This window comes from Pelobates fuscus, chromosome 1, assembly GCF_036172605.1.
Source record: "Pelobates fuscus isolate aPelFus1 chromosome 1, aPelFus1.pri, whole genome shotgun sequence".
In the NCBI taxonomy this organism is placed as follows: Eukaryota; Metazoa; Chordata; class Amphibia; order Anura; family Pelobatidae; genus Pelobates; species Pelobates fuscus.
The window spans coordinates 60723530-60747610 of NC_086317.1; the positions used below are offsets into that span (position 1 = coordinate 60723530).

At 38.4% G+C, this 24081-nt stretch overlaps 1 protein-coding gene across 1 annotated transcript in view; it reads left to right on the forward strand.

Moving 5' to 3' along the window:
* EPHA6 (EPH receptor A6) overlaps positions 1–24081 on the forward strand; it is an 814401-nt gene that overhangs the window by 625923 nt on the left and 164397 nt on the right. Inside the window, exons 7-8 of the mRNA XM_063448791.1 lie at positions 11014–11176; positions 14768–14876. Of these exons, the coding sequence (XP_063304861.1) occupies positions 11014–11176; positions 14768–14876 (272 nt within the window). The remainder of the gene's footprint in view (positions 1–11013; positions 11177–14767; positions 14877–24081) is intronic.

The following is a 24081-nucleotide window of genomic DNA, read 5'->3' on the forward strand; positions in this document are numbered from 1 at the left end:
GTGTGTGTCTGAGGGTGTTGTGTGTGTCTGAGAGTGCTGTCTGTGTCTGAGGGTGCTTTGTGTGTCTGAAGGTGCTTTGTGTGTGTGGGTGCTGTGTGTTTGTGAGTGTGCTGTGTGTGTGAGGGTGCTGTTAGTGTGAGGGTGCTGTTAGTGTGAGGGTGCTATTAGTGTGAGTGTGCTGTGTGTGTGTGTGTGTGTGTGTGTGTGTGTGTGTGTGTGTGTGTGTGTGTGTGTGTGAGAGAGTGCAGTTAGTGTGAGGGTGCTCTGTGTGTGTGTGTGTGTGTGTGAGGGTGCAGTTAGTGTGAGGATGCTGTGTGTGTGTGAGGGTGCTGTTAGTGTGAGTGAGCTGTGTGTGTGTGTGTGAATGTTTTTTTAAATTTAAATATGTATTTTGTTTTCATTTAAAAAAAAAAACACACACACCACACACACACAAACCTTATATACCCCCCACCCTTCTTACCTTTAGCCTGGAAGGGGAGGGGAGCCGTGCTGCCATGGAGTGGGGACCGTGCTGCCATCACTGGTGGTATTAGTGGTGAGTGAACTCTAGCCTACAGGGCTAGAGTTCACTCTCGCGAGATACGAGCATTGCCGTGGTAAGCGCAACAACGCTCCAACCTCGCGAGAGGAACCCGGCAGAGCTGCTGGCTAGAGCTCCCCGGGTCCTCTCCTGCCTCCCTCACCGGCCCATGAAGGCACACAGCAGGTCCGGTGCTCAAATAGCGCCGGCTCTGCATGGGATGACAGGGGAGATCCTGTGATTGATCTCCCCTGCCGGCCTCGGCCCATGGCCATCGGGGCCCACAGGGCATTTGCCCGTTATGCCCATGGCCAGTCCGGGCCTGGGCATGGGGTATGCCAAGAAGTGGCCGGCTGGCGTACGTTATGTCATATTTACTTAACTACCTTTAATCAGTTTTGTGCTACAGTATGGGATTAACTCAAATATCAGTGTCTACACTTTTCATTTGGAATTTAAAGGGACACTGTAGGCACCCAGACCAATTCTGCCCATTGGAGTGGTGTGGGTGCCAACTCCCACTACCCTTAACCCTGCAAGTGTAATTATTGCAGTTTATAATAAACTGCAATAATAACCTTGCAGGGTTAAGTCCTCCCCTAGTGATTGTCTACTAGACAGCCACTAGAGGGCACTTCCTGCTCTATAGCACAGGTCAATTCCCCATAGGAAAGCATTGACATTTTTTTTAATGCTTTCCTATGGAGAGCTCTAATGCACGTGTGGGTGGGATCAGTCTTGCCCACCGGCTGACGTAAGGAAGAGGAGGAGCTGTGGCAAGCAGAAACCACCGCCGAGGGATATCGGCGGGGGTCTCATGTAAGCCACTGAAGGGGTTTTCACCCCTTCAGCAACCGGGGATGGGGGTGGGAGGGAAAGGGGACCTGCAGTGCCAGGAAAACAGATTGTTTTCCTGGCACTGGAGTGTCCCTTTAAATCAATAGAAATAACTTTCTCAAGGCAGGGATTCTTACGATTGTTTTTTTTCCACTATCAGGAGTACTTCTCTGCAAAAGCTTGAGAAACACTGCCCTAGATGGCTAGAACCTACTACTTCTAAATCTTTTTGACTCAATATATTAAATATTGCCATAATCTCTTACTTAAACATAGAAACATAGAATGTGACGGCAGATAAGAGCCATTCGGCCCAACAAAGTCTCTTCTAGTGACTTATCCTTTAATTTGCAGATTCTGGGTTTCATGAGTGTTATCTCTTTTATATGAATTTCCATCATTTATGATTTAGACACATTGTCTGTTGAACTATTTACACTGCTTAAATGTGGCTGTATGCTCAATATATTTTTTGTAGGATTCAATAAAAGCTACAGAAATAAGTCCTACGATCAAACTCCCAGAACTACTTTTTGTATATTTTGATTTATTTGCTTTTGTATTACCCACACTATGTGTTCACTATTAAGGGTTAACAAGTATGTAGGGGTTTAGAAAAAATACCCCTCTCTATCGCATTACAGATTTTTTACCTGAAGCTAAAAGAAGCAAGGTAAATTGTCAGCGTAGGACTCACCTATGTGCATACGGACTTGCAATAGTGCACAGTTAACTCTTTACTTTTGTTTTTATTTAATAAAACCTGCGTAAACAAAAATGTTTTGGGGAATATTTCATCTCAAACCAGGAATTAAACTATCTTAAGTTACCGAGCCTTGTATTTTTTTCCAAATCAAGATCCTAGATGTAGTTCCCTTGGAAATAATTGGAATTCTGCTAGAGGTAGGTCAGTATCTAGTGTTTCGGTACAGCACTTAAATTCCAGCCAGTCACAGGTTGAACAGAGTTGCTTATTTTGTTGTGGAACGTTTTCCATTATTTAATTATTGTAGGCTTTCTAACAATGATCGGTCCACACCACATTATTGAACAGGTAGGAAATATATAATCAACCATGACAGGTGCATTCTGTTTTGAGGTATGTAGAGAGGGATCTCTTAAAGGACTTTAAGCTTAGGGAAGATTTTAATTTGTGCGGGAGGTCGTTCCACAAATGCGGTGCTCTGTAGGAGAAGGAGGATCGGGCTGCTTTCTTTTTCTATTCGGAGGTTATAGGAAGTGGGAACAGCCGGGGAAAGCATTGCGTTCAGGTAGGGTGGGAGTTTCCCAGAAAAGCTCTTAAACACAAGGCTGGAAAGATGAAGGGTGCGTCTGAATTCCAGCGACAGCCAGTTTAGTTGTTTTAGCATGTCACAATGGTGGGTCCTGTAATTACATTGTAGCACAAATTGGCAGAACGAGTTATACAATGTGTTGAGTTTATTAATGTGGGATTGCGATGCAGATGCATATACTACATCCCCATAATCAATGATTAGCATCAGCATTTGCTGTACAATCTTTTCCTTTACTGAAGGGCTTAGGCAGGATTTGTTTCTGTACAGGTCACCTAGTTTTGGATAAAGTTTAGATGCAAGCTTTTCTATGTGGAGGCCAAAAGATAGATTGGGGTCTAACATCATACCCAAGTATTTGAAAGAGTGGACTGCGGTCAGTGTGCCATTTGAAATTGTTTTGATGGATAGGTGGGAGTTGTGTAATTTGTGTAATTTAGGTACTGTTCCAAAGATCATTGTGACAGTTTTGTCAGTGTTCAGGAACAGTTTGTTTTTTGCGATCCACTTTTCTACCTTGGAGCACAGCCTCAAGCTGCGATAGATCGGAATTGCTGGCATAGATTACCGTGTCATCTGCGTACATGTGTACATTTGAGGATTTGCAGATATTAGGCAGATCATTTATAAATAATGAAAATAGTAGGGGGCTGAGAATGGAACCTTGGGGAACACCACACGTGACTGGGAGAGGGAGGGAGTCTCTGTCAGAAATGGACAACATATTCAATTTCTCACTTTTCCTGCTCACATAGCATCCAGTCTGAAGAGCCACACTGTGCTTACTGGCATATCCTGTTGTCCTGTTGTCACATTGTCTCATCATTTTATATAAGATGGAGAGGGGGGTTAGGAACAGTTTTCTTCATTGAAGGGTCAGCGAGTTCAATTACTTTGTCTAGTTGGGTTTTCTCTTAGCAGAAAGTGTATGCTAACTACTAGGGAGAGTTTTGTGTATTTTCAGATCACCCAGCAAGTAACCAATGACTTTGACATGAGAGAGATTACCGATGCTCTAGTCCACTGTACAATAAAACTATGAACAAGCCATAGCTCAGTATCTGTGATGTGGGACATGCCTACTGTCACAAATATATTAATCGGAAATACAATGACAGATTATGATTAATTAATTCCAGAGATAATACAATATAAGACAAATGTGTGATTGAGAATGGGAAATTATCTCACGAAAGAACTGATATATCAGCTGGGAAATGAGACAGCTGCAATAATATAGCTACTATTAATACCTTTTGAAAAACATCCACAACAGCTACAATAAATGAATGGTCATCACTTGTCATGATGGGTATTTTATTATGAGATAGAAGGCTATTTAAATGGACACTTTAGTCACCAGAACAACTAAAGCTTAATGTAATTTTTCTGGAGAGCATAATAGCTCCCTTCAGAATTTTTTATGTAAACACTGCCTTTTCAGAGAAAAGGCCACTGGAGGAGCTTCCTGGTTTAGAGCTGTACAATCAGCAGCCCTGCCGTTCAGCATCCTCACGCTCTGCATGGAGACGCTGAATTTTTCTCATAGAGATGCATTGATTCAATGTATATCTTTGAGGAGATCCTGATTGGCTAAAACGGCATTTGGCCCGACCCCCGTGCAGATTTTAGCCAATAGGGAAAGCATTGGATTAGCTAAAAATCAGCTATTTCGATGTCACAGAGGGGGCGGAGCCAGTGTCGGCGGACCCGCACGGCGCTGGAAATACAGTGAGTTGTATACTTTTATAGAGAGGCTACATGTTTGTGTTCCTGACCCTATAGTGATTCTTTAATGCTAGCTTGTTAAGTATCAGTAACTATGAATACACATTGTTATACATGGATTCATATCTTAATGTGGAATAAATAATATAGTGCACTAAAAGTAAAATGGGACATTATATCAGTGAAACAATAAGCTGGGCAGGGGTTTTCTGCCATAGCCTAAAATGTTCTGTATTCCTAAAATGTAGTTTAGTACTAAGTCCAATTAGGCAAATCTGTTTTTTTTGCTGCAAAATTTGAATATGTGTCTTTTTCTGAAATATAAAAAAGACTTAAATTCAGGTGGATTTTTTACAAATTGCAAAATCTTTGAGAATTGCAACCAATATTTTTTTCACTTAGATAACTCTTTCTTCTTGAGTTAAAAATTAGCAAAATCCGCAAAAAAGCAATGAAGCCGTCCTCACTTTTCAAAGTAGCAAAAAGCAACAAAATATTGTTCATAATATTGTAATATTCCAGATGCATTATCCTTCAATTCTGAACTTTATAAAAAATGTGGACTGTGTGTTTTTTATGAGGATATCACATTGACTGGAAAAAAAGGGTACAGAAAACATCAGCCACATCACAGACGAAATTGAGGATGAGATCAGTGCTCATGCTAACATCCAGCAATCTCCATGACACTACCATGTGAAATTCAAAAAGAGTTATTAGTGTGTTCTCCGATATGCTTTAGGGATTAACACGTCAATTCACTAGCTGTTACCAGTTGAAACCTGTGAAGCTAGAAAATTAATTTACGTGGATATCTCAGAAACAACATCCCGATGTTTCAATTGTTTGTCTTGCTGTTAGAAAAAACTGTGTAATGTACAATGTCTGATGAAAGAAAATGCATAGCATAAGTATCACACACTCCTGTAGCAATTGAGATACTAAACATAAAAAACAGGGCTAGTTCGAAACATGAAAGTCAAAAAATAATCTGGCAACAAAAATAGCAAACTGAAAGGCATTGAGGGGTGCTGTGCTTAATTAAACCCAAGTATTTTACCCCTGATCCAATGAGACATCTTGCACTGTTAAAAATCAAAACCTAAGGATACATGCGTTTGAGAGAACCTCAGCCATGTTAAAGAGCTCCACCTACCATTTGTATTACTCAATGACAGTCCTTAAAAAGCAAGCCTATATTTCAATGGATCCTTTCCTCCTGTGCAAATCCAAATAGCTTACACCATAAATCCTATTAGAGTATATTTAATTTTTCACATGTATCTATAACCAGAAAATGGGCATTTTTAAAAAAAAAAAAAATCTTGAGATGATTAGTTGCTTAATATGTTATGTTTCATCCCAAGACCAGTAGTCTACTGGGGACCTTCCCTCTCTTCAACTATATTAACTTGCCTGGCATTCCTCTATAGGAGTGAAGTGATTTGAGCAATTGGAATCTGATCTGGCATGGTCAGATCTTCAACAGTTTTTGATTTGGCTCTCTAAGTCACACAGGACTCCGCTACAGAATTGGTGCACCACAAATGTATATGCTATAGCCCTGTGGGACAGCTTAGTAATTCCTAATGCCTTAATGTCCCCTGTCTCTCCCATGTTTACTTCTTTTGAAAAACACTTCAGGAATGATCAGAACTGTTTCTATCTCTGTTCTAGGTGTTAGTTAGAGCAATCACCTAAACATGTTTATCTTATACTGTCTTGTTTAGATACTGCAGAATCATGTATCAAATTCACAAAATGGTGATTGACATTTCTTAGATTTGAAGGAATAATTAACAATGAAAGGCATAACAAAACACATTTGTCCCTTTTTGTCCATTTAGATAATTGGAAAGTGTGTTGTTGTTTGCACTGTCTGCTGTTTAATTTTAAATATTAAACAGTTTAATAATGATTTAATAGTTAAACTAATCTGTCCCTTCCTTTACACATTTCTCACTGCTATTCACTTTGGACTCCTTAATCGAGTGTAGCTTTTGACTGACCCTAAACTGTCTGCTGCATGTGTTGTAACTTCACTTCATCCATGTGTTCTATTTCACATTATCTCAAATGAATAGTAGTATTATTATTATTGTTGCCATTTATATAGCGCCAGCAAATTCCGTAGCGATTTATAATATTATTAGAGGGGGATTTAACTATAAATAGGACAATTACAAGAAAACTTACAGAAACGATAGGTTGAAGAGGGCCCTGCTCAAATGAGCTTACAGTCTATCAGAGGTTGGGTAGAAAACACATTAGAACAGGAAATTGCAGTCAAATTTGGTGGGAGGGAATGAGAGCTGGAGAGAGAGTAGAGTGCTGCCCTTTAGGAGAGAGCAAGAGACAGGTAGGTTAGTTTGGGAGGCCATAGTCTTTCCTAAAGAAATGGATTTTAAGGCACTTCTTAAATGATTGAAGGCTAGGGGAGAGTCTGATGGCGGTAGGCAGGCTATTCCATAGGAAGGGAGCCGCCCGTGAAAAGTCCTTCATGTGTGAGTTGGCCGTACGGGTGCGAGCAGTGGACAGAAGAAGGTCACGGGCAGAGCGGAGAGACCGAGAAGGGGTATACCTATCGATTTGTGAGGAGATATAAAAGGGGCTAAGATTATTCAGTGCTTTATAGGTATGGGTTAGCACTTTGAATTGACTCCTATAGTATACAGGAAGCCAATATAAGGACTGACAGAGGGGTGAGGTGTGAGAGGACCGACTAGAGAGGAAAATCAGTCTGGCGGCAGCATTCATTAGAGACTGTAGCGGGGCAATACTGCTATTGGGAAGACCAAATAGGAGAGAGTTACAATATTCCATGTGAGAGATTACATGCAAGTAGATACATTTCATACCATGGATGCATGCATTTAAGTCTGTGCTGTGAAATTGACCAATCAGAGGCTTCTCCTTGAATAGCCTCTGTGCGTGCATCAGTTGTGAGTGCATCCATGCGCACGATCACTGCTTTCCAATACTTTTCACACATTGTGGAGCTAAGAGAAGCAAATGAAAATGACTTGTCTGTCTGAATGATGGTCAGGAAGATAATTTTGCCCCCAGTTATAAAAGTGCAGATTTATAATGAAATTGGCACTTTTATAAACTGTTGAAAAAATGACAGACTCCAGTTGCATAAAGCACTTCAGCAAGCTGAAATACTATATGTGTCTTGAGTGTCCTTTTAGCAGTCTTCCTACTAGCTACGAGTGTTTACAATACAGGTGAAAGAGGCCCAGGTATAGCCTGTTTCGTGGGACTGCTCAAAGTTCTCTCTGCTAGAGAGTTACACCTGAGTTACAGTCAAACCAGTCATATTTCATGAGATGTTTATAACTCCTTGATTAATTGGCGTATTCAAGAATTGATAACAAGTCAACTCACAGACATAAAGACAATTTTTATATATATATATTTTTTTTTTAGTTAAAGTTATTCCTAACAAATTAGAAGTGACTTTACCATGATTTGCACCATTTTTGTTGTGGGTCTTTTTCAAAGTGCAAATATCTTGGTTAACTCTGAACTCTGGACAAGCTGCAGGCAAAGATGAAATAATGGAATCTGATGTTACCAACATTACAGTGAAATGTGTCACTTCTTTGGCCATTACCTTTTATTTTATGGATGAAAAAAATGCGTCTGGACTAAACTTCTCTAAATAACAATTTGCAGAACACAGGGAACATTCTTTATTTTACATTTACCAAAAACACAAGCAGAAAATGGGCCAATACATCACAGTAAATGACTTCTTTCTTGTTTTCCCCTGACTGCAAAATCTCTTAGATAATGTTGGTTGCACAGTGGCGTTTTGTGAATAAATCTCAACAATGTTGATATCTTATGCGTCAAAATAATGTTGGTCTGTTATCACTAATACAAAATAACCTGCACCGTCTGAATTTCAATGTTTGCAAAAATGTGTTTGAAAATCACAAAAAGATAGACAAATGGATGACTGGATGTATGGGAAGATAAATCAAAGTTCTTTTGACCTGCTGTCATAAGATTACTACGTAGTCTTTTTATATATAATATATAGTTAGGTAAATTATATATTATTATCTCTTTTATGCAAGGCAGATTTTTCCAAAAAACTCAAAAGATTAAAAATGTGAGATTTGAGGTTAAATGTGTTTATTTTCACAAAAATAGCTTTAGATTTTTTTCTTAAATCTTGTTTATTTTGATCCTGTCATCATGTTGTCTTTACTAAGAAAAAACATTTGTAAATTGCATTTAATCAGCAACATGTAATTTTTGAATGAACAGGCTAGTCTAATGACATCTGTTCAAATCCTCTATCGAAACCCATTGTTACTTAAAACAGGGTAGTAAGAATGAAAAAGATCTGAACAAAAGAAATGTCTAAATAAAATAAAACTAAACAAGGTAATATTTTATTAATATTTATATATATTGCACTACACATGACACTTACTCTGTCATTCCTTCTACTCATATCACAAATGTAAAACCTCTCCTTAAACCTACCTACTTATTTGGAGTCCTTCGGTTTTTCAGGAGCACGAACAACTCAGTTATTCGTCTACAAAGTCCAAAGCACCAAGTGTTATAATCACAGGCCTCAAGCTTTCTACAAAGCCTTCTACTGTTTACCACTATTCTACTTCTACTGTTTACCACTATTACCATAGAAAGCCTTCTACTGTTTACCACTATTCTACTTCTACTGTTTACCACTACTGTTTACCACTGTTACCTTCTACTGTTTACCACTATTAATCGGACAGTTCCCTGAATGTTACAGACAATTTGATCTGGCTTTTTGTGTACGAGCTACCACAACCACTGTAGCTTAGTAGACATTTAGGCGCGTAGAGTCTAGGCTGTAGCTTAACTTTTGGAAAAGCAGCATTTTGCAAGGTCTGGTCCCGAGAATACCATTGAAATAATGAAGAAGGCTCATTGCTCTAATAGTCTAATGAATCATCCCTTTCAAGTAACTTCTTGCAGTCCTATCATCTTCTGTCTTCTATAGGTAATTCATGGGTAAATTGTCCTTACCAAAATGTCAGAAGCTTCTTTTTCCAAAAACATTTCTCCCCCCCCCCAAAAAAAAATCTGCAAATCCATTATGCTTTGTAGCATATTGAGGACTTTCTATAAAAAGGAAGGACATCTTCAGCCAAGAATACCTATTATTTAAAATTATCTGTTTTATTTGTATTTATTTATATCTGCAAATATTTTTAATTTACACCACATTTATGGCTAGCAAGGCATAGGCTCACATCCAGTGAACATTATAACCTTCCTAACATGAAACATACAGTATCTTTCAAGGAGTCCCAGAATCTCCTGTTGCATTATGTAGAAAACGTCTGAATATTCCATAAATATTGAAGTGAGTACACAGCTCAGCATTGGATGATCGCGGCGTCAATCACCCGAAATGCAGTAGAGATAAAAGTTCTCTATACTTAACTATGCTGCACTCCTCCCCACATTTAACATGTCAGTAATAGTTATTGCTGTGAAGGAAAGAGGCAATTTTCTGATAAATACAGTTCTTCTTTAAACATTGAACTATTGGCATTTCAACGTAAGGCGCACTATTGCTGGTGGCAGACTTGTAATAATATTTTTTAAATCTCATGTTAGATCATCTATAGCAAGTATGTAAGTAATACAGAGAAATACCCATTTACTTGGTTATTCGGGATGTGGTAAGTCGGCCCAAAATGTACCTTGTTATTACAATCTTATAATACTCTTGTTGGGATTTGTATTGTCAAAACTGTTGTACAGAAAATGCCAGATTCTCTCTTAAAAAAAATATTCAACTTTCTACTTGAGGGTGATTTTTCTTGCAAGGTAGGCATTATTTGTAAGGCTCAGTTAAGCGGGGTAGCATGCCTTAAAAAGCTGTACTACATAGCAGTCCTATTTCACAGCAATGGGGATGCCATAGTTTGCCAAACAGTTTCTACATTTATACCAACTATTCACATTTTAGACCCCTTCTTGTTCTTTCAAATGAATTTGCTTTGATGTTCCCATATGAGATACATTAATGAACTATAGCTAAGACAGAATTAAATTTTTGTGTAAATTGTATGTATTTCTTTCTCTCGCCAACAGGCCTATCCCCGGATAGCGCCGGCATTTTGGCACTACCTGCGGGTAGAAGTGAGTAACTGGTATTTAATGCTCACACCTCCGTCTTTCATCAATGTGATAGCACTGTCCTATCAAGCTTCACCCATCACGTGCCAGCGTAGAGTGTGCATTATATTGCAATATGTGGCACACCTCATTGGCACTCAAGGGTTGAAGTTGCTGTGTTATGTATCATTTTGCTTCAAAATACAAATCAACCAATCATTCTACTTGTCAGATTGAACTGATCATGAAGATAATCTATGGCTTGCCATAGCACCGTCATTTCATGCCTCAAATCCAAGGCACAGTTTCAACCCACCCCCTCAAAAAAAAAAAAGAAAAATATGGTGGAAATAAAACACATTAAAAAACATTTGTTGCATAAACGCATTGTGCATTTCACAAACAAGGTCGAAGTAGAGGGAATGCATTACAGCTCATATTTTAATAATCATCTTAATTGCTATTGTCTTTTTTTTTTGTCTTTCGTTTTTTCAGGAGCACGAACAACTCAGTTATTCGTCTACAAGGTCCAAAGCGCCAAGTGTTATTATCACAGGCCTCAAGCCTTCTACAAAGTATATATTTCACATTCGAGTCAGGACCGCTGCAGGATATAGTGGCTATAGTCATAAATTTGAATTTGAAACTGGAGATGAAAGTAAGTTTAAATACCCACAGTGCTCAGCATTTAAATATATGCAAAACTTACATTTGCATCTTTATAAAAATGCAACTTTGTTTAACTTTGAACTTAGTAGTTTATCGGGCACATGTATAACTTCTATTTTCTTAGTGTTTTACTTTTAGCAGCTGAAATTGACAGCAGCAATTTACAATAATATAGATACGTGTTTTTGTTCACCCGTTAAGCTGTGTTCTGCTTTAAATATGCAACGTTAATATGGGCTGCTTTTATGCTGCCTGCACATGTTTAAATGATAATTGCAAAATCTAATTTATAGGGATCTCAAGAGAAAGTGATAGACATGTTTTAATGCAGGTGTTCTATCAATAGTAGACTCTGTTCTGAAACTGCAATTTAAATGGATATTGGAACGGATAATGTATTTGCTGATTTAAAAAGTTGTCACTAGAATTTGACAAACATAAAGGAAAGTATACTGATTGCAGTGCACTGTAGTTGTGATGGTGTCAGCAGTGCCCTGCGCCCTCCCATTGTAAGTAATCAAATAATTTGTAAATGGTGTGACAATTTACCTGGGGTCTATCTAGTGCGGACCACCTAAACTTTAGCTCTCTAAACTGAACTAGCCCCGCAGTGCAGGGCTTAGCTCATTGGCTGATAATGATCAGCTGAAGCTCACAGCCAATGAGTTTAACTCAGTGTGTTCCATTAAAGACTTTGTTGCAAAATTGAAATATTTACCATTCATATGGGGCAAATAATTCTCAATGGCCAGGATGGCACATTTGGCACATAGTAGAGAATAAAAGTTTTTTGTAATTACCTAACAAAGTGTGGTAGTGTAATAAACAATATAAACAATTGCTAATAAATTGGTAATAAGCTGTCATTCACCCATTCATTTTTTAACCAATCGCTGCACTTTTTACATCCCATAACATCCTTCTTTAAAACCGGTGCCCTAAATGGAAAGAGAGATCATTACCATTGATTTATAAAAAGTCAACATTTTATTTTCTTCATGTGAATTAATGGCTTTTATCTGCTATCAGACAATTGATATCTAGTCTGTTGTTGATCCGTTATTTCCATGTCCATCTCATTTAGGGTACACTAGCGGGTTCATCATCACAAAATGTATAACTTCGTATTTATCAAAATTGAATTCAATCTGTCATTTGCCTACCCAATCCCCTAATTTCAGATCCAAAATATATGATTTGGTCTTGAAAACCAGAGTTATTCAGTAAAGATGTAGTTTTTTATCTGCATAAAATAATCAATGATTTTGACTAATTTACTAATCAACCCTGCAGAAATATTGAAAATGTACATGCTGGACGGTTAGTGATGTTTTTATTTGCCATTATCGTCAATATCAGAAGTGTTTGCAGACTGTGCTCTTAACACAGAATGTGTATGGATTTGTGCCTCTTGACCTGCCCTATATTAAACATATATTCTATTTGGTAACTTTACAAATTAGTACATTTGGAGAAATTTCAATCTGGTGGTCCGTCTGGTAAAACAACAGATATGCATGAAAGAGTAAAGTCTTATTTAGGAAAGGAGTGATAGAAAGGAAGGAAGCCCATCTTCATCAGTTAGACCACCGCATCAAAGCCAAAGAAAATATTGACTTACTAGAATAACTATGAATCAGGACAGTGTTTTTTACAAAGATTTTGGAATTCTCCAGCTGGCATAAAAAGAAAAATAATTAACAATGCTTCATTCCCTAAAGCAGATCTTGTAGAGAACTGTCAAGGGCATTTATATTGTTTGGTCAAAATGGGCAGTCTGGAGAAAATTCCCCAACGTATTCATTTGTCCAGGTTACATACCTGCCAACATACTTCCAAACTGCCCTACGTTTCTATCCTGATGTCCATCTATTGTTGTCCTAATGGCTTTTGTAGGAGCTCCGTATTGTTGGTGTGTCTGAGTGTATAACAGAGCTCCACAGCCATAACACTCACAGTAACGTGTCTCTTAAACTACACTAAGTGTGTTAAAAATCAGTCTGTGTAAATAAGATACATTGTTCTTATTATAAATTATATTTTAGTTCCATGAATTGTTATTAGTAAGTCAACCTAAATTCCCAGAATAACCCAGGCACTGGTCACACCTTACCCACCCTTACAAATAAAATGTCCCTCTTTGTCCAGTTGACATGTTAGGAAGTATGAGGTTTACTACTTTAACCTAATAATTGTTATATCCCAGTCCAGAAAATCCGCACAACATTAAGACTGTATCTCAATCTATATTAGACTAAGGAATTTAAGATTTTATATAGCTCACAAAACAATACGAATCTACATGCAGTCATATGATATGGTAGATACTTCTTATCTCATGATAGCACACATGAACAGGTTGATGCTTGTGTTGTTAAAATTAAAACATGTGCATGGTTAGAACTAATTTCAATGTCTCATTGTTTCCACTGACACATTATACGATTATTCTGCATCTGAAAATACCTGTGTAAATATAAAAAGGATAATAACTGTTTCACTTAGCTGTTGCTGAGTTGCATATCACAGCCCATATACAATATGTGTCTCATTAATACGGAAAAAACATACAGCAGAAATGAATTGTGTCGAGTGGTTACTTCAAGGTTCTTTCCGGAACACAATTTGTGCCGCGTCAATAATTTACAATAGAATCAGATGCAACATTAGCAGCAGCAGCCGCATGCAGCAAACAAATCTAATTTTTAAGTCATTATTAATAGTTAGTTTCTTCACAGATACACAAATGGCTGAGCCTGCATGGCCAGGAAAGTATCTTAAATCAATCATAGAAAGAATGCGTTTTGTAGAGAAACAAAAAGAAAAATAAAGTTTTATTTTCTATTAAATAAAGCAATTTGCTTGCTGTGCAATTGTTTAACCCTTTTTCAGAGCAGTAAGATCATTTACTGGTTCCACACTTGTGTAATCAGAGTATTAATAGAAGCATCTAATGCAAAATGATGAGTTAATCAATGGCTCATAAAGATCCATTTTAGGAAGTGACCACTGATTATTGATTATTCTACTTGAGTCTATAATCGGATAACATGTCCAAGGGCAATGTATTCCAATTATTAAATGATAGGTTCAAACAACTAATTGACCACAGTTTTCCGGTAATCAAGGAGAGAGACCGAAGAACCATCCTTTATTAGATATTTAAATTTACTGCAGAAATGCAACAAATGAATGACCAGAGCATGTTTTACGTGTTGTCCAACATTATGTAGAAGTGACATCCAGGGAAGTGTGGTGGGTGCAGACAAGGTTCCTCACATCTGAAAGGTAGAGGGAGATGACCTGAGGATTCCACATCAATATGCTATCCAGGTGAAGCTTAACAGGTATTTCTTAAAGCTGGCAAAGTATCATGGTAGGTGTAGTACCACAACAGCTGGCGATCCACATTTGCCCACCCCCTACCATTAGAAATAATTTGGCTGAAAATCTGCTGTTTTGCCAGGACATTAGGAATGTGTGCCATTTAAATCCGGGGAAATACGAATAGAATATTTTAATATCATTACATGTTCCTTGGCGTTGTTGGTGAATATTTTCTCTATTCTGTTTGTTACAGCATCTGATTTGGCCGCAGAACAAGGACAGATTCTGGTAATAGCTACAGCTGCAGTTGGAGGATTTACTCTGCTAGTCATACTCACCTTGTTCTTCCTTATCACCGGGAGGTAAGCATGTCTCCCCTGGCAAAATATTAGAAGGCAAATTGAAATCATTAGAACACAATATAATTAGCTTCAGAAATTGGCAGCTGTAAAAATAAGGTAACAGCTCCTCTCCTATTAACTAGGCAGATAGAACCAGCTTCTTAAATTCCAACATTAATGTGAGAGATCCAGTCAAATATCATCTAGATCTTTGTGAGTGCCCTCGATCCGTGGAATTCCTATAAAACAAAATTGAAAAATGATTTCATATCATATCACATGCACAAGTGAAATACAAACAGATTGTGTGTCCTCGAGTTGAAATAATGTTTTGCTGGATAAATATCGCATTTCCTTGCTGATTGATGTGACAAAAAAGTATTGTTAAGAAGTATAAAAAATGTACGTCATAAAAAAATGATTTTTAATATTATGTTTACTATCTGTGCTCATATATTTAATATATACTTGTGAAGTATAAAAAAAAAGAAGAAGAAATTCACCTTGCTTTATTGATATCTATCTTGGCACATCTTGGCTATCTTGCCTCCATTAGTAACAACAAGCCGAATTCACAAGCCAACCAAACCGCACAATGGCCAAGTGTATTCGTTTGATTTGGTATTCAGAGTTCCATCTGTGGTGCACCAAAGAATGAGCTGATTGATGAAAAAAATGCACCCAGATCACTTCAGCTAATTGAAGTGGTCTGGGTGCTGTGTCCCTATTGCATTTAGTGCTGCAATGTAAAACATGTTTATATTGCAGTTCTAAGTCTGCCCTCAGTGGCTGTCTACTATTATTTTTCTGGCTCTATAAGATCTGTTTAATTTGATTCACTCATTAAGTGAGAAGTAAGCAACAGACGGAACAGGAGAAGGAGTACACACAAAAACCTAAAGATATTTATATATTATTTGTTAAAGAAATATATATATATATATATATATACACATTTCTATTCTTCCTCTTCTTTTTCCTATATTGGTTACTTTTCCTCACTTGATCAGTGAATGAAATGGCAGGAAAATGCTCTTGTCAGTGTACTGCATAATGTTATATTATGAATGTATTTTCCAGAACTCTGATTAACTCATTTTCACAACATTTTGGTTTGACTGGTTTGGTTCCTAAATTTGTGTTTTGGCACCAATTTTCTGCCAAGCCAAACTGACATATGGCTGAAATTCAAACATTCCCCCCAAAAATTCTATTTTCAACCAAACTTAATTTTATCTCCATGTACAAGTTTAGTAATTTCCACAAAAGTGACTGTTCCCCTTTAATCAAATATTGATTCCAAAAGACTGGGGTTAGGATATCATTGTGGATGTGGCAAACCTCATAAGCAGACTGGCAGAAACGTTATTGTTCATGTGCTCTGAACAACAACAACCTTGACCTTTTTTTTTTTTGGCACAGCAACCTTATATTTACTGCTGTGGAGTTTTGTCATTGACAATACAGTTCTCTTTTTACATTTCTGTTGAATGATTGTCCCTTCATTGCTTATCCAGTACTAGTCTAAGTCTACACCAATAAATTTCTCAGCCTTCTCATATTGCATGTCATCTAAAGATGTTTATTATCATTCCTCTACTGCCTTCTGTTGACTTCATTGCTGTACTTTATTAATCTATTCCGTTTTTTGTCAAAGGTGAAGTGCCTTTATGATGATTTAATTAGAAGACTGTTATTTCTTGCTCAGCATACTAATTACCAGAAATAAGTGCCTGGAATGATTAGCAAAGAACTCGTTTACAAGAAGTAGTATTTCACTTTCATGGAGTGTCATACATTAATTGTTGCAGAAAAACACATTCTTCGTAGAAATGGACTGAAGGATTAAATACTAGCAGACGTGTTCCCTTTCGTGAGCTAAAGGCCAGACAACAAGTTAGAAAGTTGAAAAGGATGATATTTTAGTTTTAAGTCTCTTAATTGACCCGGATTTTATGCTGTTTCTTCCAACGGTTCTTAATAATTTATCATTTTTTATCTTGTTACAATATATGCTACATACAGAAGTCTCATTAAAACTTGAAAAGTTACAGTTACATTCTTCTGATACATTCTGGTCAGTGCAATTAAAAATTGATTTCTTGCTTATATCAAATGAAAGAGATGAGTGTTCGGCCGAGGGAGTGACACTCTTGACTCTGATGTTGAAGCGTTTTTCAAAATGAATCAAGAAGCAGGTTTTCTTGTAAATATGCAATATATCCTATGACATTTAAACAGATGTACCCGAGGGAAAGGGTTCATCAAAGTGAAAGATATCTTATGCTTCAATAGCAATATGATTTTTACAAGGTCATCTCTGCCAAATAAATCATCGCGGGGCCTGAAAGGAAAAAAAATATATGTATGTCACTCTGTTTAAACCATTGTGCAGTTTAATAAGGCTATTGAAATGTGAGTCTGGGGAGCATTTAGAACAGCAGGGCTGTCCACCTGTGAACCTTGTGGCCAGTCAAAGACAAAGGTTCTTGACTAATTAGGACTAATTGCATAAGTTGTGGCTGAGATCGATTTTAGTCATATTTTGTTCTAATTACAGTGAGTATTGGTTAGCTTTAGCTGCAGTTTAGTTCATATCAGGATAGATTCTTAAAGGACACTCCAGGCACCATAACAACTTTAACGCATTTGATAGATTTTGGTCTCATTAATATCCTGTATTTATTTGATTGCTCAAATCTTTGCAGTTTTTGCACAAAATAAATAAATGTTTGGCAGAATGCTGCATCATAAGCCTGTCTGTTTATCCATGACCTTCTGTGGTCCCTGGTACTCTACAGTGCTAAATCTCCTCAGTCCAGGTGTGGTGTTCTCACACCTGGGACAAGATTCCAAGCAAGGTCCCATCCATCACAAGAGGGTGCGGCTGGATTCTGCACATAGATTGGCTGCCGGGCAGTGATTCACTATGATCTCCAATCCATAGACTTGCTGAGGAAGGCTGGTGGGAGGTGTGGCTTGATCAATGCCCTCCTTTAAAGCCTACAACATTCTAAACCATTTTCTCAAATGGAAGAAAAGATAAATATCCAGGAACACCCGAGATTTCTTCTAAAAGGCAGTCTTTTATTAGGAAAAAAAATGTGGAGATAACGTTTCGGCTCCTATCTGAGTCCGAGATGAGCTGAAAAATTGTCTCCACATTTTTGTTCTCAAAAAACCTGAGGTTATAGAAGAAACCTCAGGTGTGCTGAATATTTTTCTTTTCTTTCATTTGATGTCTCCAGGGATTGGCCTTTCCTTTCTGTAGCACCCTGCAGGAAGTATTCCCTCTTTTTAGTGTTTGTGCTTACTTTTGTTTTCTTGTAAACAATCTGCTCAATCATACTATCAGTATTGTGTGATCAGAGTCTTGTGTACTACATACTATGTGCTGCCTATCATGTTTAAGCATTCTGAACCTTCTTGACCATCCCTTTACCCTTGTGTAATTTGCTTGGACGTTTGCTATTCTAGATCTTGACCCATGGCCTGAACTGACCCTACTTGTTTGCTGTCTCTGGTTATCTCTCTGGTGTCTACATGCTGTGCTCCTATCTCTATATGAATGCTATCTCTGGAACAGAATACATGGGCCACAGAAGCTCTCTGGAGGTTTTATTGATTATTTGGATGAATAGGCAATGTTTACCATAGGCGGACCTATATTTTAAGCCCCTTTTTTAGCAGGGCCCTCATCTCTTCTTGCATTTCTAAGTGTTAGTTTTTCTGGGCATAACCAATTATTACTGGTATTTATAAAGCACCAACAAATACTGCAGCGCTGTACAATTAGTGGAGAACAAACAATATACACACACAAATACAAAAGGTAGAGAGGGCCCTGCCCGTAAGCTGAAATCTTGCCATTTAAGCTCTTTTATACAAAGTGCATAGGTAGCCTGTGAGCTTACAATCTAAAGGATACCGTGGGGATTTGAGACAAGAGGTAGTAGGGGAACCTGCAATTCCTTACCCACTCTGAGCATCAGGTGCATGGTAAATCACTGGAGTGTTACTTCCTTGGTCGACCTTTCACACACCTGTTATCATTGAAGGACTGGGACAAAAATCTGTTTTGGGCATTTAAAGGCAGAAAAGCCCAATATGAGGGGTTGGGAACAGAAAGTGGGTGTATTTCACTAAAGTAGGCATGTCAGTTTGATGAGCATGTAGGGTGGCTGCACTGGGTTTAGCTCAGATAGAGGGATTCTGGCTGTGAGTGAGGTAAGGACAAGTGGACCCCAGGTAAGAAGTGTTACCAAATGTTTGATAAGTTACTCTAGGTCCAGGTTTGGAAGAGGCTGTTGGTGTATCTGTGGTGTGGCTGCCTGTAGCTTTTTTGTATGCATTTGGAGTCTGCTTGTGAGGTTGCTTTTGTGTGGGGAGACTGTTTGTGGTGTTGTGTGTGGAGTAGATCACCTGTATTGTGGTGAGGAGTGAAGCTGTCTGTGAGTTTACATTTGTGCAGTTGCATGTGAGAGGGAGGCTGCGTTTGGGATTGTGTGTATATGGTTGTGGCTGTTAACAGTGTGTTGTGTGTATGTGTGTGTGTGTTTTTAGGGGTTGTAGAGTGAGTAGATAGGGGCTGGGGTAAGGGCTACAATGTGTGTGTATTTGTGTGTTTATAGAGGCTGTAGTGTTTCTGTGTGGTGGAGATAGAATGTGTATTGCGCTGTGGAGAACAGGGGCAGTAGTGTGTCTGTGGGGAGATAGAGGGTGTATTTCCTCTATGTGGATATATGGGGGTTTAGTGCTTCTGTGTGGGGGATTTAGGGGAACTACTGTATTAGTGAGTGTGGCAGACTAGGGAGTGTAGTGTGTCTCTGGGAGGATAGAGTATGTTGTGTGTATGTGAAAGGTTTAGGAGGTTTATAGTATGTGTTTGGGGCTGTTATGTATTTGTGAGCAGTTAGTGAGCGAAACAAAAAAGTAGCATCCCCTCAGTTCCTTTAGTACAACTCCCAAGGGTGAGCGAAATATCACCAGATGTGCTGCTCTACACTGTTTTAAAGCAATAACAGATCTGACTGCTCTTTATTTTTTGTTCCGTTTGAATGTATTATTTCCATCAATAATTTTGAATCAATGCCACCTTGTCTTGCTTAATAGACAGGCATCATTTTTCATCCGAGATACAACCTGTAATGTTCAGCCAGCCTTATTAATATATTTCACATTTTAAGAAATTAGATAACAGGATGACAGAATGAGATGATGTTAAGGCCAGATTTTGTAGTGTTAAATATGGCACGCCGAGGAAATGAGCTTGAAATAGAAGATTGAGTAATTATCAACTAGGAAAGGAATTTAGCAGATGTTTGCAAGAGTGAATGCACCTTTAATGGTGCAAATAACATCCAGCGTTTCATTACCATTTCTTCTGAATCCAATTAGCTATAATTTCTTCAATATTTATAGTAAGCCAAGAACAATCTTAGGACTCCATCTTTCTCACTGCACTGATTGAAGGACCTGTAGCATGTCTTAGCTAATCACATGTGATGAGTTTTAATTCCTGATTCCCATTTGACTTTCATCGACACAGGCAGTTTTCATTCAACCATTCAGTACAGGAAAATCCTTCATCAATATTTCAAGAAATGTATGCTAGAAATGTGTTAAAAATGTAAATGCATTCCTGAATTCATACATACGGATTCACTAAGAACCGACACTGTTAAAATGATGTTGCGGCAAAGTTGTGCCAAAAATACTATTCACTAACTGGCATAACTTTACTGAGATAAATGTTAGTAAAGGATTCTGGCCACAGGACAAATGTTTCATAGGATACCATAGAAACATAATTTGCTTTTCTTTGAATGGCATGATTGGCATCACAGTTACACAGGTGAGGTTTCACTAGGTGAGTGCCACTAGTTGCTGCATTGCGCTAATCTCTACATGGCACAGAAAGTGGAAGTAATATTATATGTTCTAAGCAGAATGTTCAGAATGTTCAGAATGAGGGAATAATCTTCTTTATATTGAGAGTTGGGCAAGAGTGTTTTCTGATGTAGAGTATTTACTATTGGGTGACTTGTTAAAGTATAGTACGTCATGGCCATCATACAAACATTGGTGATTTTATGAAGCTCTTATAGAAACGTTTCTGGCATAAAGTGCTAACTGCATACTGATTCTCTTAAATTTTATCTGCAACTAGATCATTCTTTGCAAAAATAATTACAGCTAAGTCCCATGCTGTGTTGCTCTGTGGTATCCAGCATTTTTTTAATTTTTTGTTCTAGCAAGCTCAGACTGTCAGAGGTAACCTTTTATACTAAGGCCAAGGGACATGTAATTCACAATGCAAATATTTCTTCTTTAAAGGGACTCTCCAGCCAAGCCTCTTTACTCACCTGGTTCCAGCGCCGGGAGCCTCGTGAAGCCGCGCCCCCTATTTCGTCAAAATGACGAAATAGGTGGGCGTGAGCAGGAAGCAATCAGATGCTTCCATTTGGAAGCGTCATTGCTCCCTTGTGTGCATGCACGGCTTCGCCGCAGATGTGCACATACTTCAGAGGGCGGCATTCATGTGACAGCTCAGTGACCGCTCAGCTCGCGGTCTTTGCCCGCCCCCCTCCTCTGCTGACAGGCTGGAGAGAGAAGGCGCGCACACAGTGCCTTCTCTCTCCTGCACACGTCAGACGTATTCTAATACGTTTGACGTGTACAGGGCCTTTTTAGGGAAATGCATGATAGGAAGTCCCTCTGGTGGCCGTCTGAGTGACGGCCACTGGAGGTATTCCTATCAATTAATGTAAACACTGTATTTTCTCTGAAAATACAGTGTTTACATTAGATTGCCTGCAGGGAGCATTAAGCTGTAGTTGTTCAGGTGACTATAGTGTCCCTTTAAAAAGGCGTTTATTCTCTCCTTGATCTTCCCTATGTTTTAATACGGTCAATCAGCCTTCCTGTATCTCAGGAAGATACAGAATGTGGTATCATTGACCCTGTTCTGTCCTAGACTGAGTATCGTCCTACATCTCTTACTATTGATATAGTCTCTTTTTATCATTTTAATTATTAATTCATCTTAATTTATTGTAATTTCAATAAAAGAACCAAAAGGCTCAATCCTTGGTCTTCTTCTCTATTCATGCTGCTCTTCTGTCTGACTTCATCAGCTTCCATATGCATTTCATGCAGATGACATCCAACACATCGTCTTTTTCACATCCCTTAAGCCTAATCTTTTCTTCTGCATCTCATCTTACTCAGAGATCTATCACTGTATGTCTTCACACTTCTTACGAATAATCCCAGTCAATAACAAGTAAGTCTGTTTTATCCATGAACCACCTCTATCAGCACCCATTTTCATCTCCGTACATTCCTTCCTCCCACTCACAATCTCCTCTTCATCTGCATCTAGGAGTCCTTCCTCTGTGGAGGACAAAAATCTTCCATTCCCAACACCTGTCATCACTTTAATTTAAAAAATCCTTGTCCAATCTTAACCACTACAAATCTCTACCTTCCTTCATTTTGACTACCCTGTTGCTTAGGTACATGATATTACCTGTCGATGTACCCAAGTCCGATGTTACCCCAATGCAGGAATCCAGATTTCCCAGCTGGCATGCATGACTTACTGAGACACTTTTACCACATCACCCCTGTCACTGACTGATCCACGTACTTGGACACCTAGCAAGGTTCTGCCTTACAGATATCACACATTCCCTTATTCATTCATTATCTTAATTACAAATGTCACACTATGCCAGGTCCCTCCGTCAATGGTTCCGCCATTTTAAAAGATGGTCCATGCTGTTATCATGAAACTATCTAGGAACCCCTGCCTTTTTAATTATACTCAGCTCCTGCTTCAGGTGTATAAGAGGCCATCCCCAATGCAGACAAACTAGTCCTACTGTTGACCTGATGGTGCTCTTGCACCCCTTCTTCGGTATGTTGGATACCTGAATTATTGGAAACCTGATGGTTTTAGGATTTGATGTCAGACACGGTGAAGGCCAGGGAACTGTAAACACAAGGTTGGTTTTAGTTACTATTTTCGTTGAAAGCTGAGGCATATGTTAACACGATGTGATAGACTTAGAGGCTCCCCTGTGTGGTTTCCATGAGCCATTGTGGAGAGGGGTGCAGTACCGGGGCACTCAGGCATGGTGCCTGCTTTTTTTTTCCTCCTCTCCCTTCTCATTAACTTCCTCTGCCCCCTTTTTTTCTCTTTTTTCTCCTATCTGCACTTCTCTTGTACTTTCATCTTTTTTTGGCTAACAATTCTCAATAGACTCATACCCCAGGTTAGCATGATTCAGTATCCTCTAGCTGGTCTCCCAGTGAGGCTTTTTTTATCCCCCAGCTGTATCCTGATGAATACTAGGTTTACACAATTGGGCCATGTTGACAAGTCCCCATGCTTGTGTTTAATTATCAGGGTGATCCCATTGAGAAATATACCAAGAATCCTTGAGCAATCCCTGGGGTCTAATTGTACTCATAGCTGGTACTTTCTACCTAATTGTCCTGTCAGTGAATTTAAAATATGTTTTCACAACTCATTGGAGCTCAAATTATGATTTTCTTTCATTTTTTTCTCTTCTTCCATACATGGAAATATTCTTTACACAGACTCCTGCCATGCATTAAATTAAAATTCTGCTACCTGTATCTTTCTCAACACGTCTCAAATCTGATTTTTTTTTCTCTCCCTTACTGCTAAAAGCTCACTAGCTTCCAAACTAACAGTTCCTTAAAAATGATTTCGCTTGGCCTATACATTTCTTTGTTTACCTCATTGTATTCCTTACCTTCTTCGCCGCTGTTACTTCTAACTTTACTCTTCCTTTCATTCCCTGCCTGATCTGCTTATTCTCATTTTTAGTACCCAACTATTGGGATAAAGCATTTTGTCACAACCAGTTAACCACCTCCTTCCATACTTTTTAAAGTCTTCCAAAAACATCATCACACAAAAAAAAACTCCTTTACTCTGGTATTTCTTCTCAACCCAACCAACTCCCTTCCTCTTATTCTTAGCTCACCACCAGTGCACTTATTGCCCTCATACCGTCAATATGAATCTAATCTGATTCAACCTGATTTTATTGTTTACTGTTTAATATTTTGTTTTGTTTTGTGAGAATGCACAATGGTTGCTCCTTGTGAAGAATTTAAAATATATATATCCTGATGTATAATCACACATAAATAACAATCTGCTTCGAAATGAAATGGTGTTGAAAGTCCA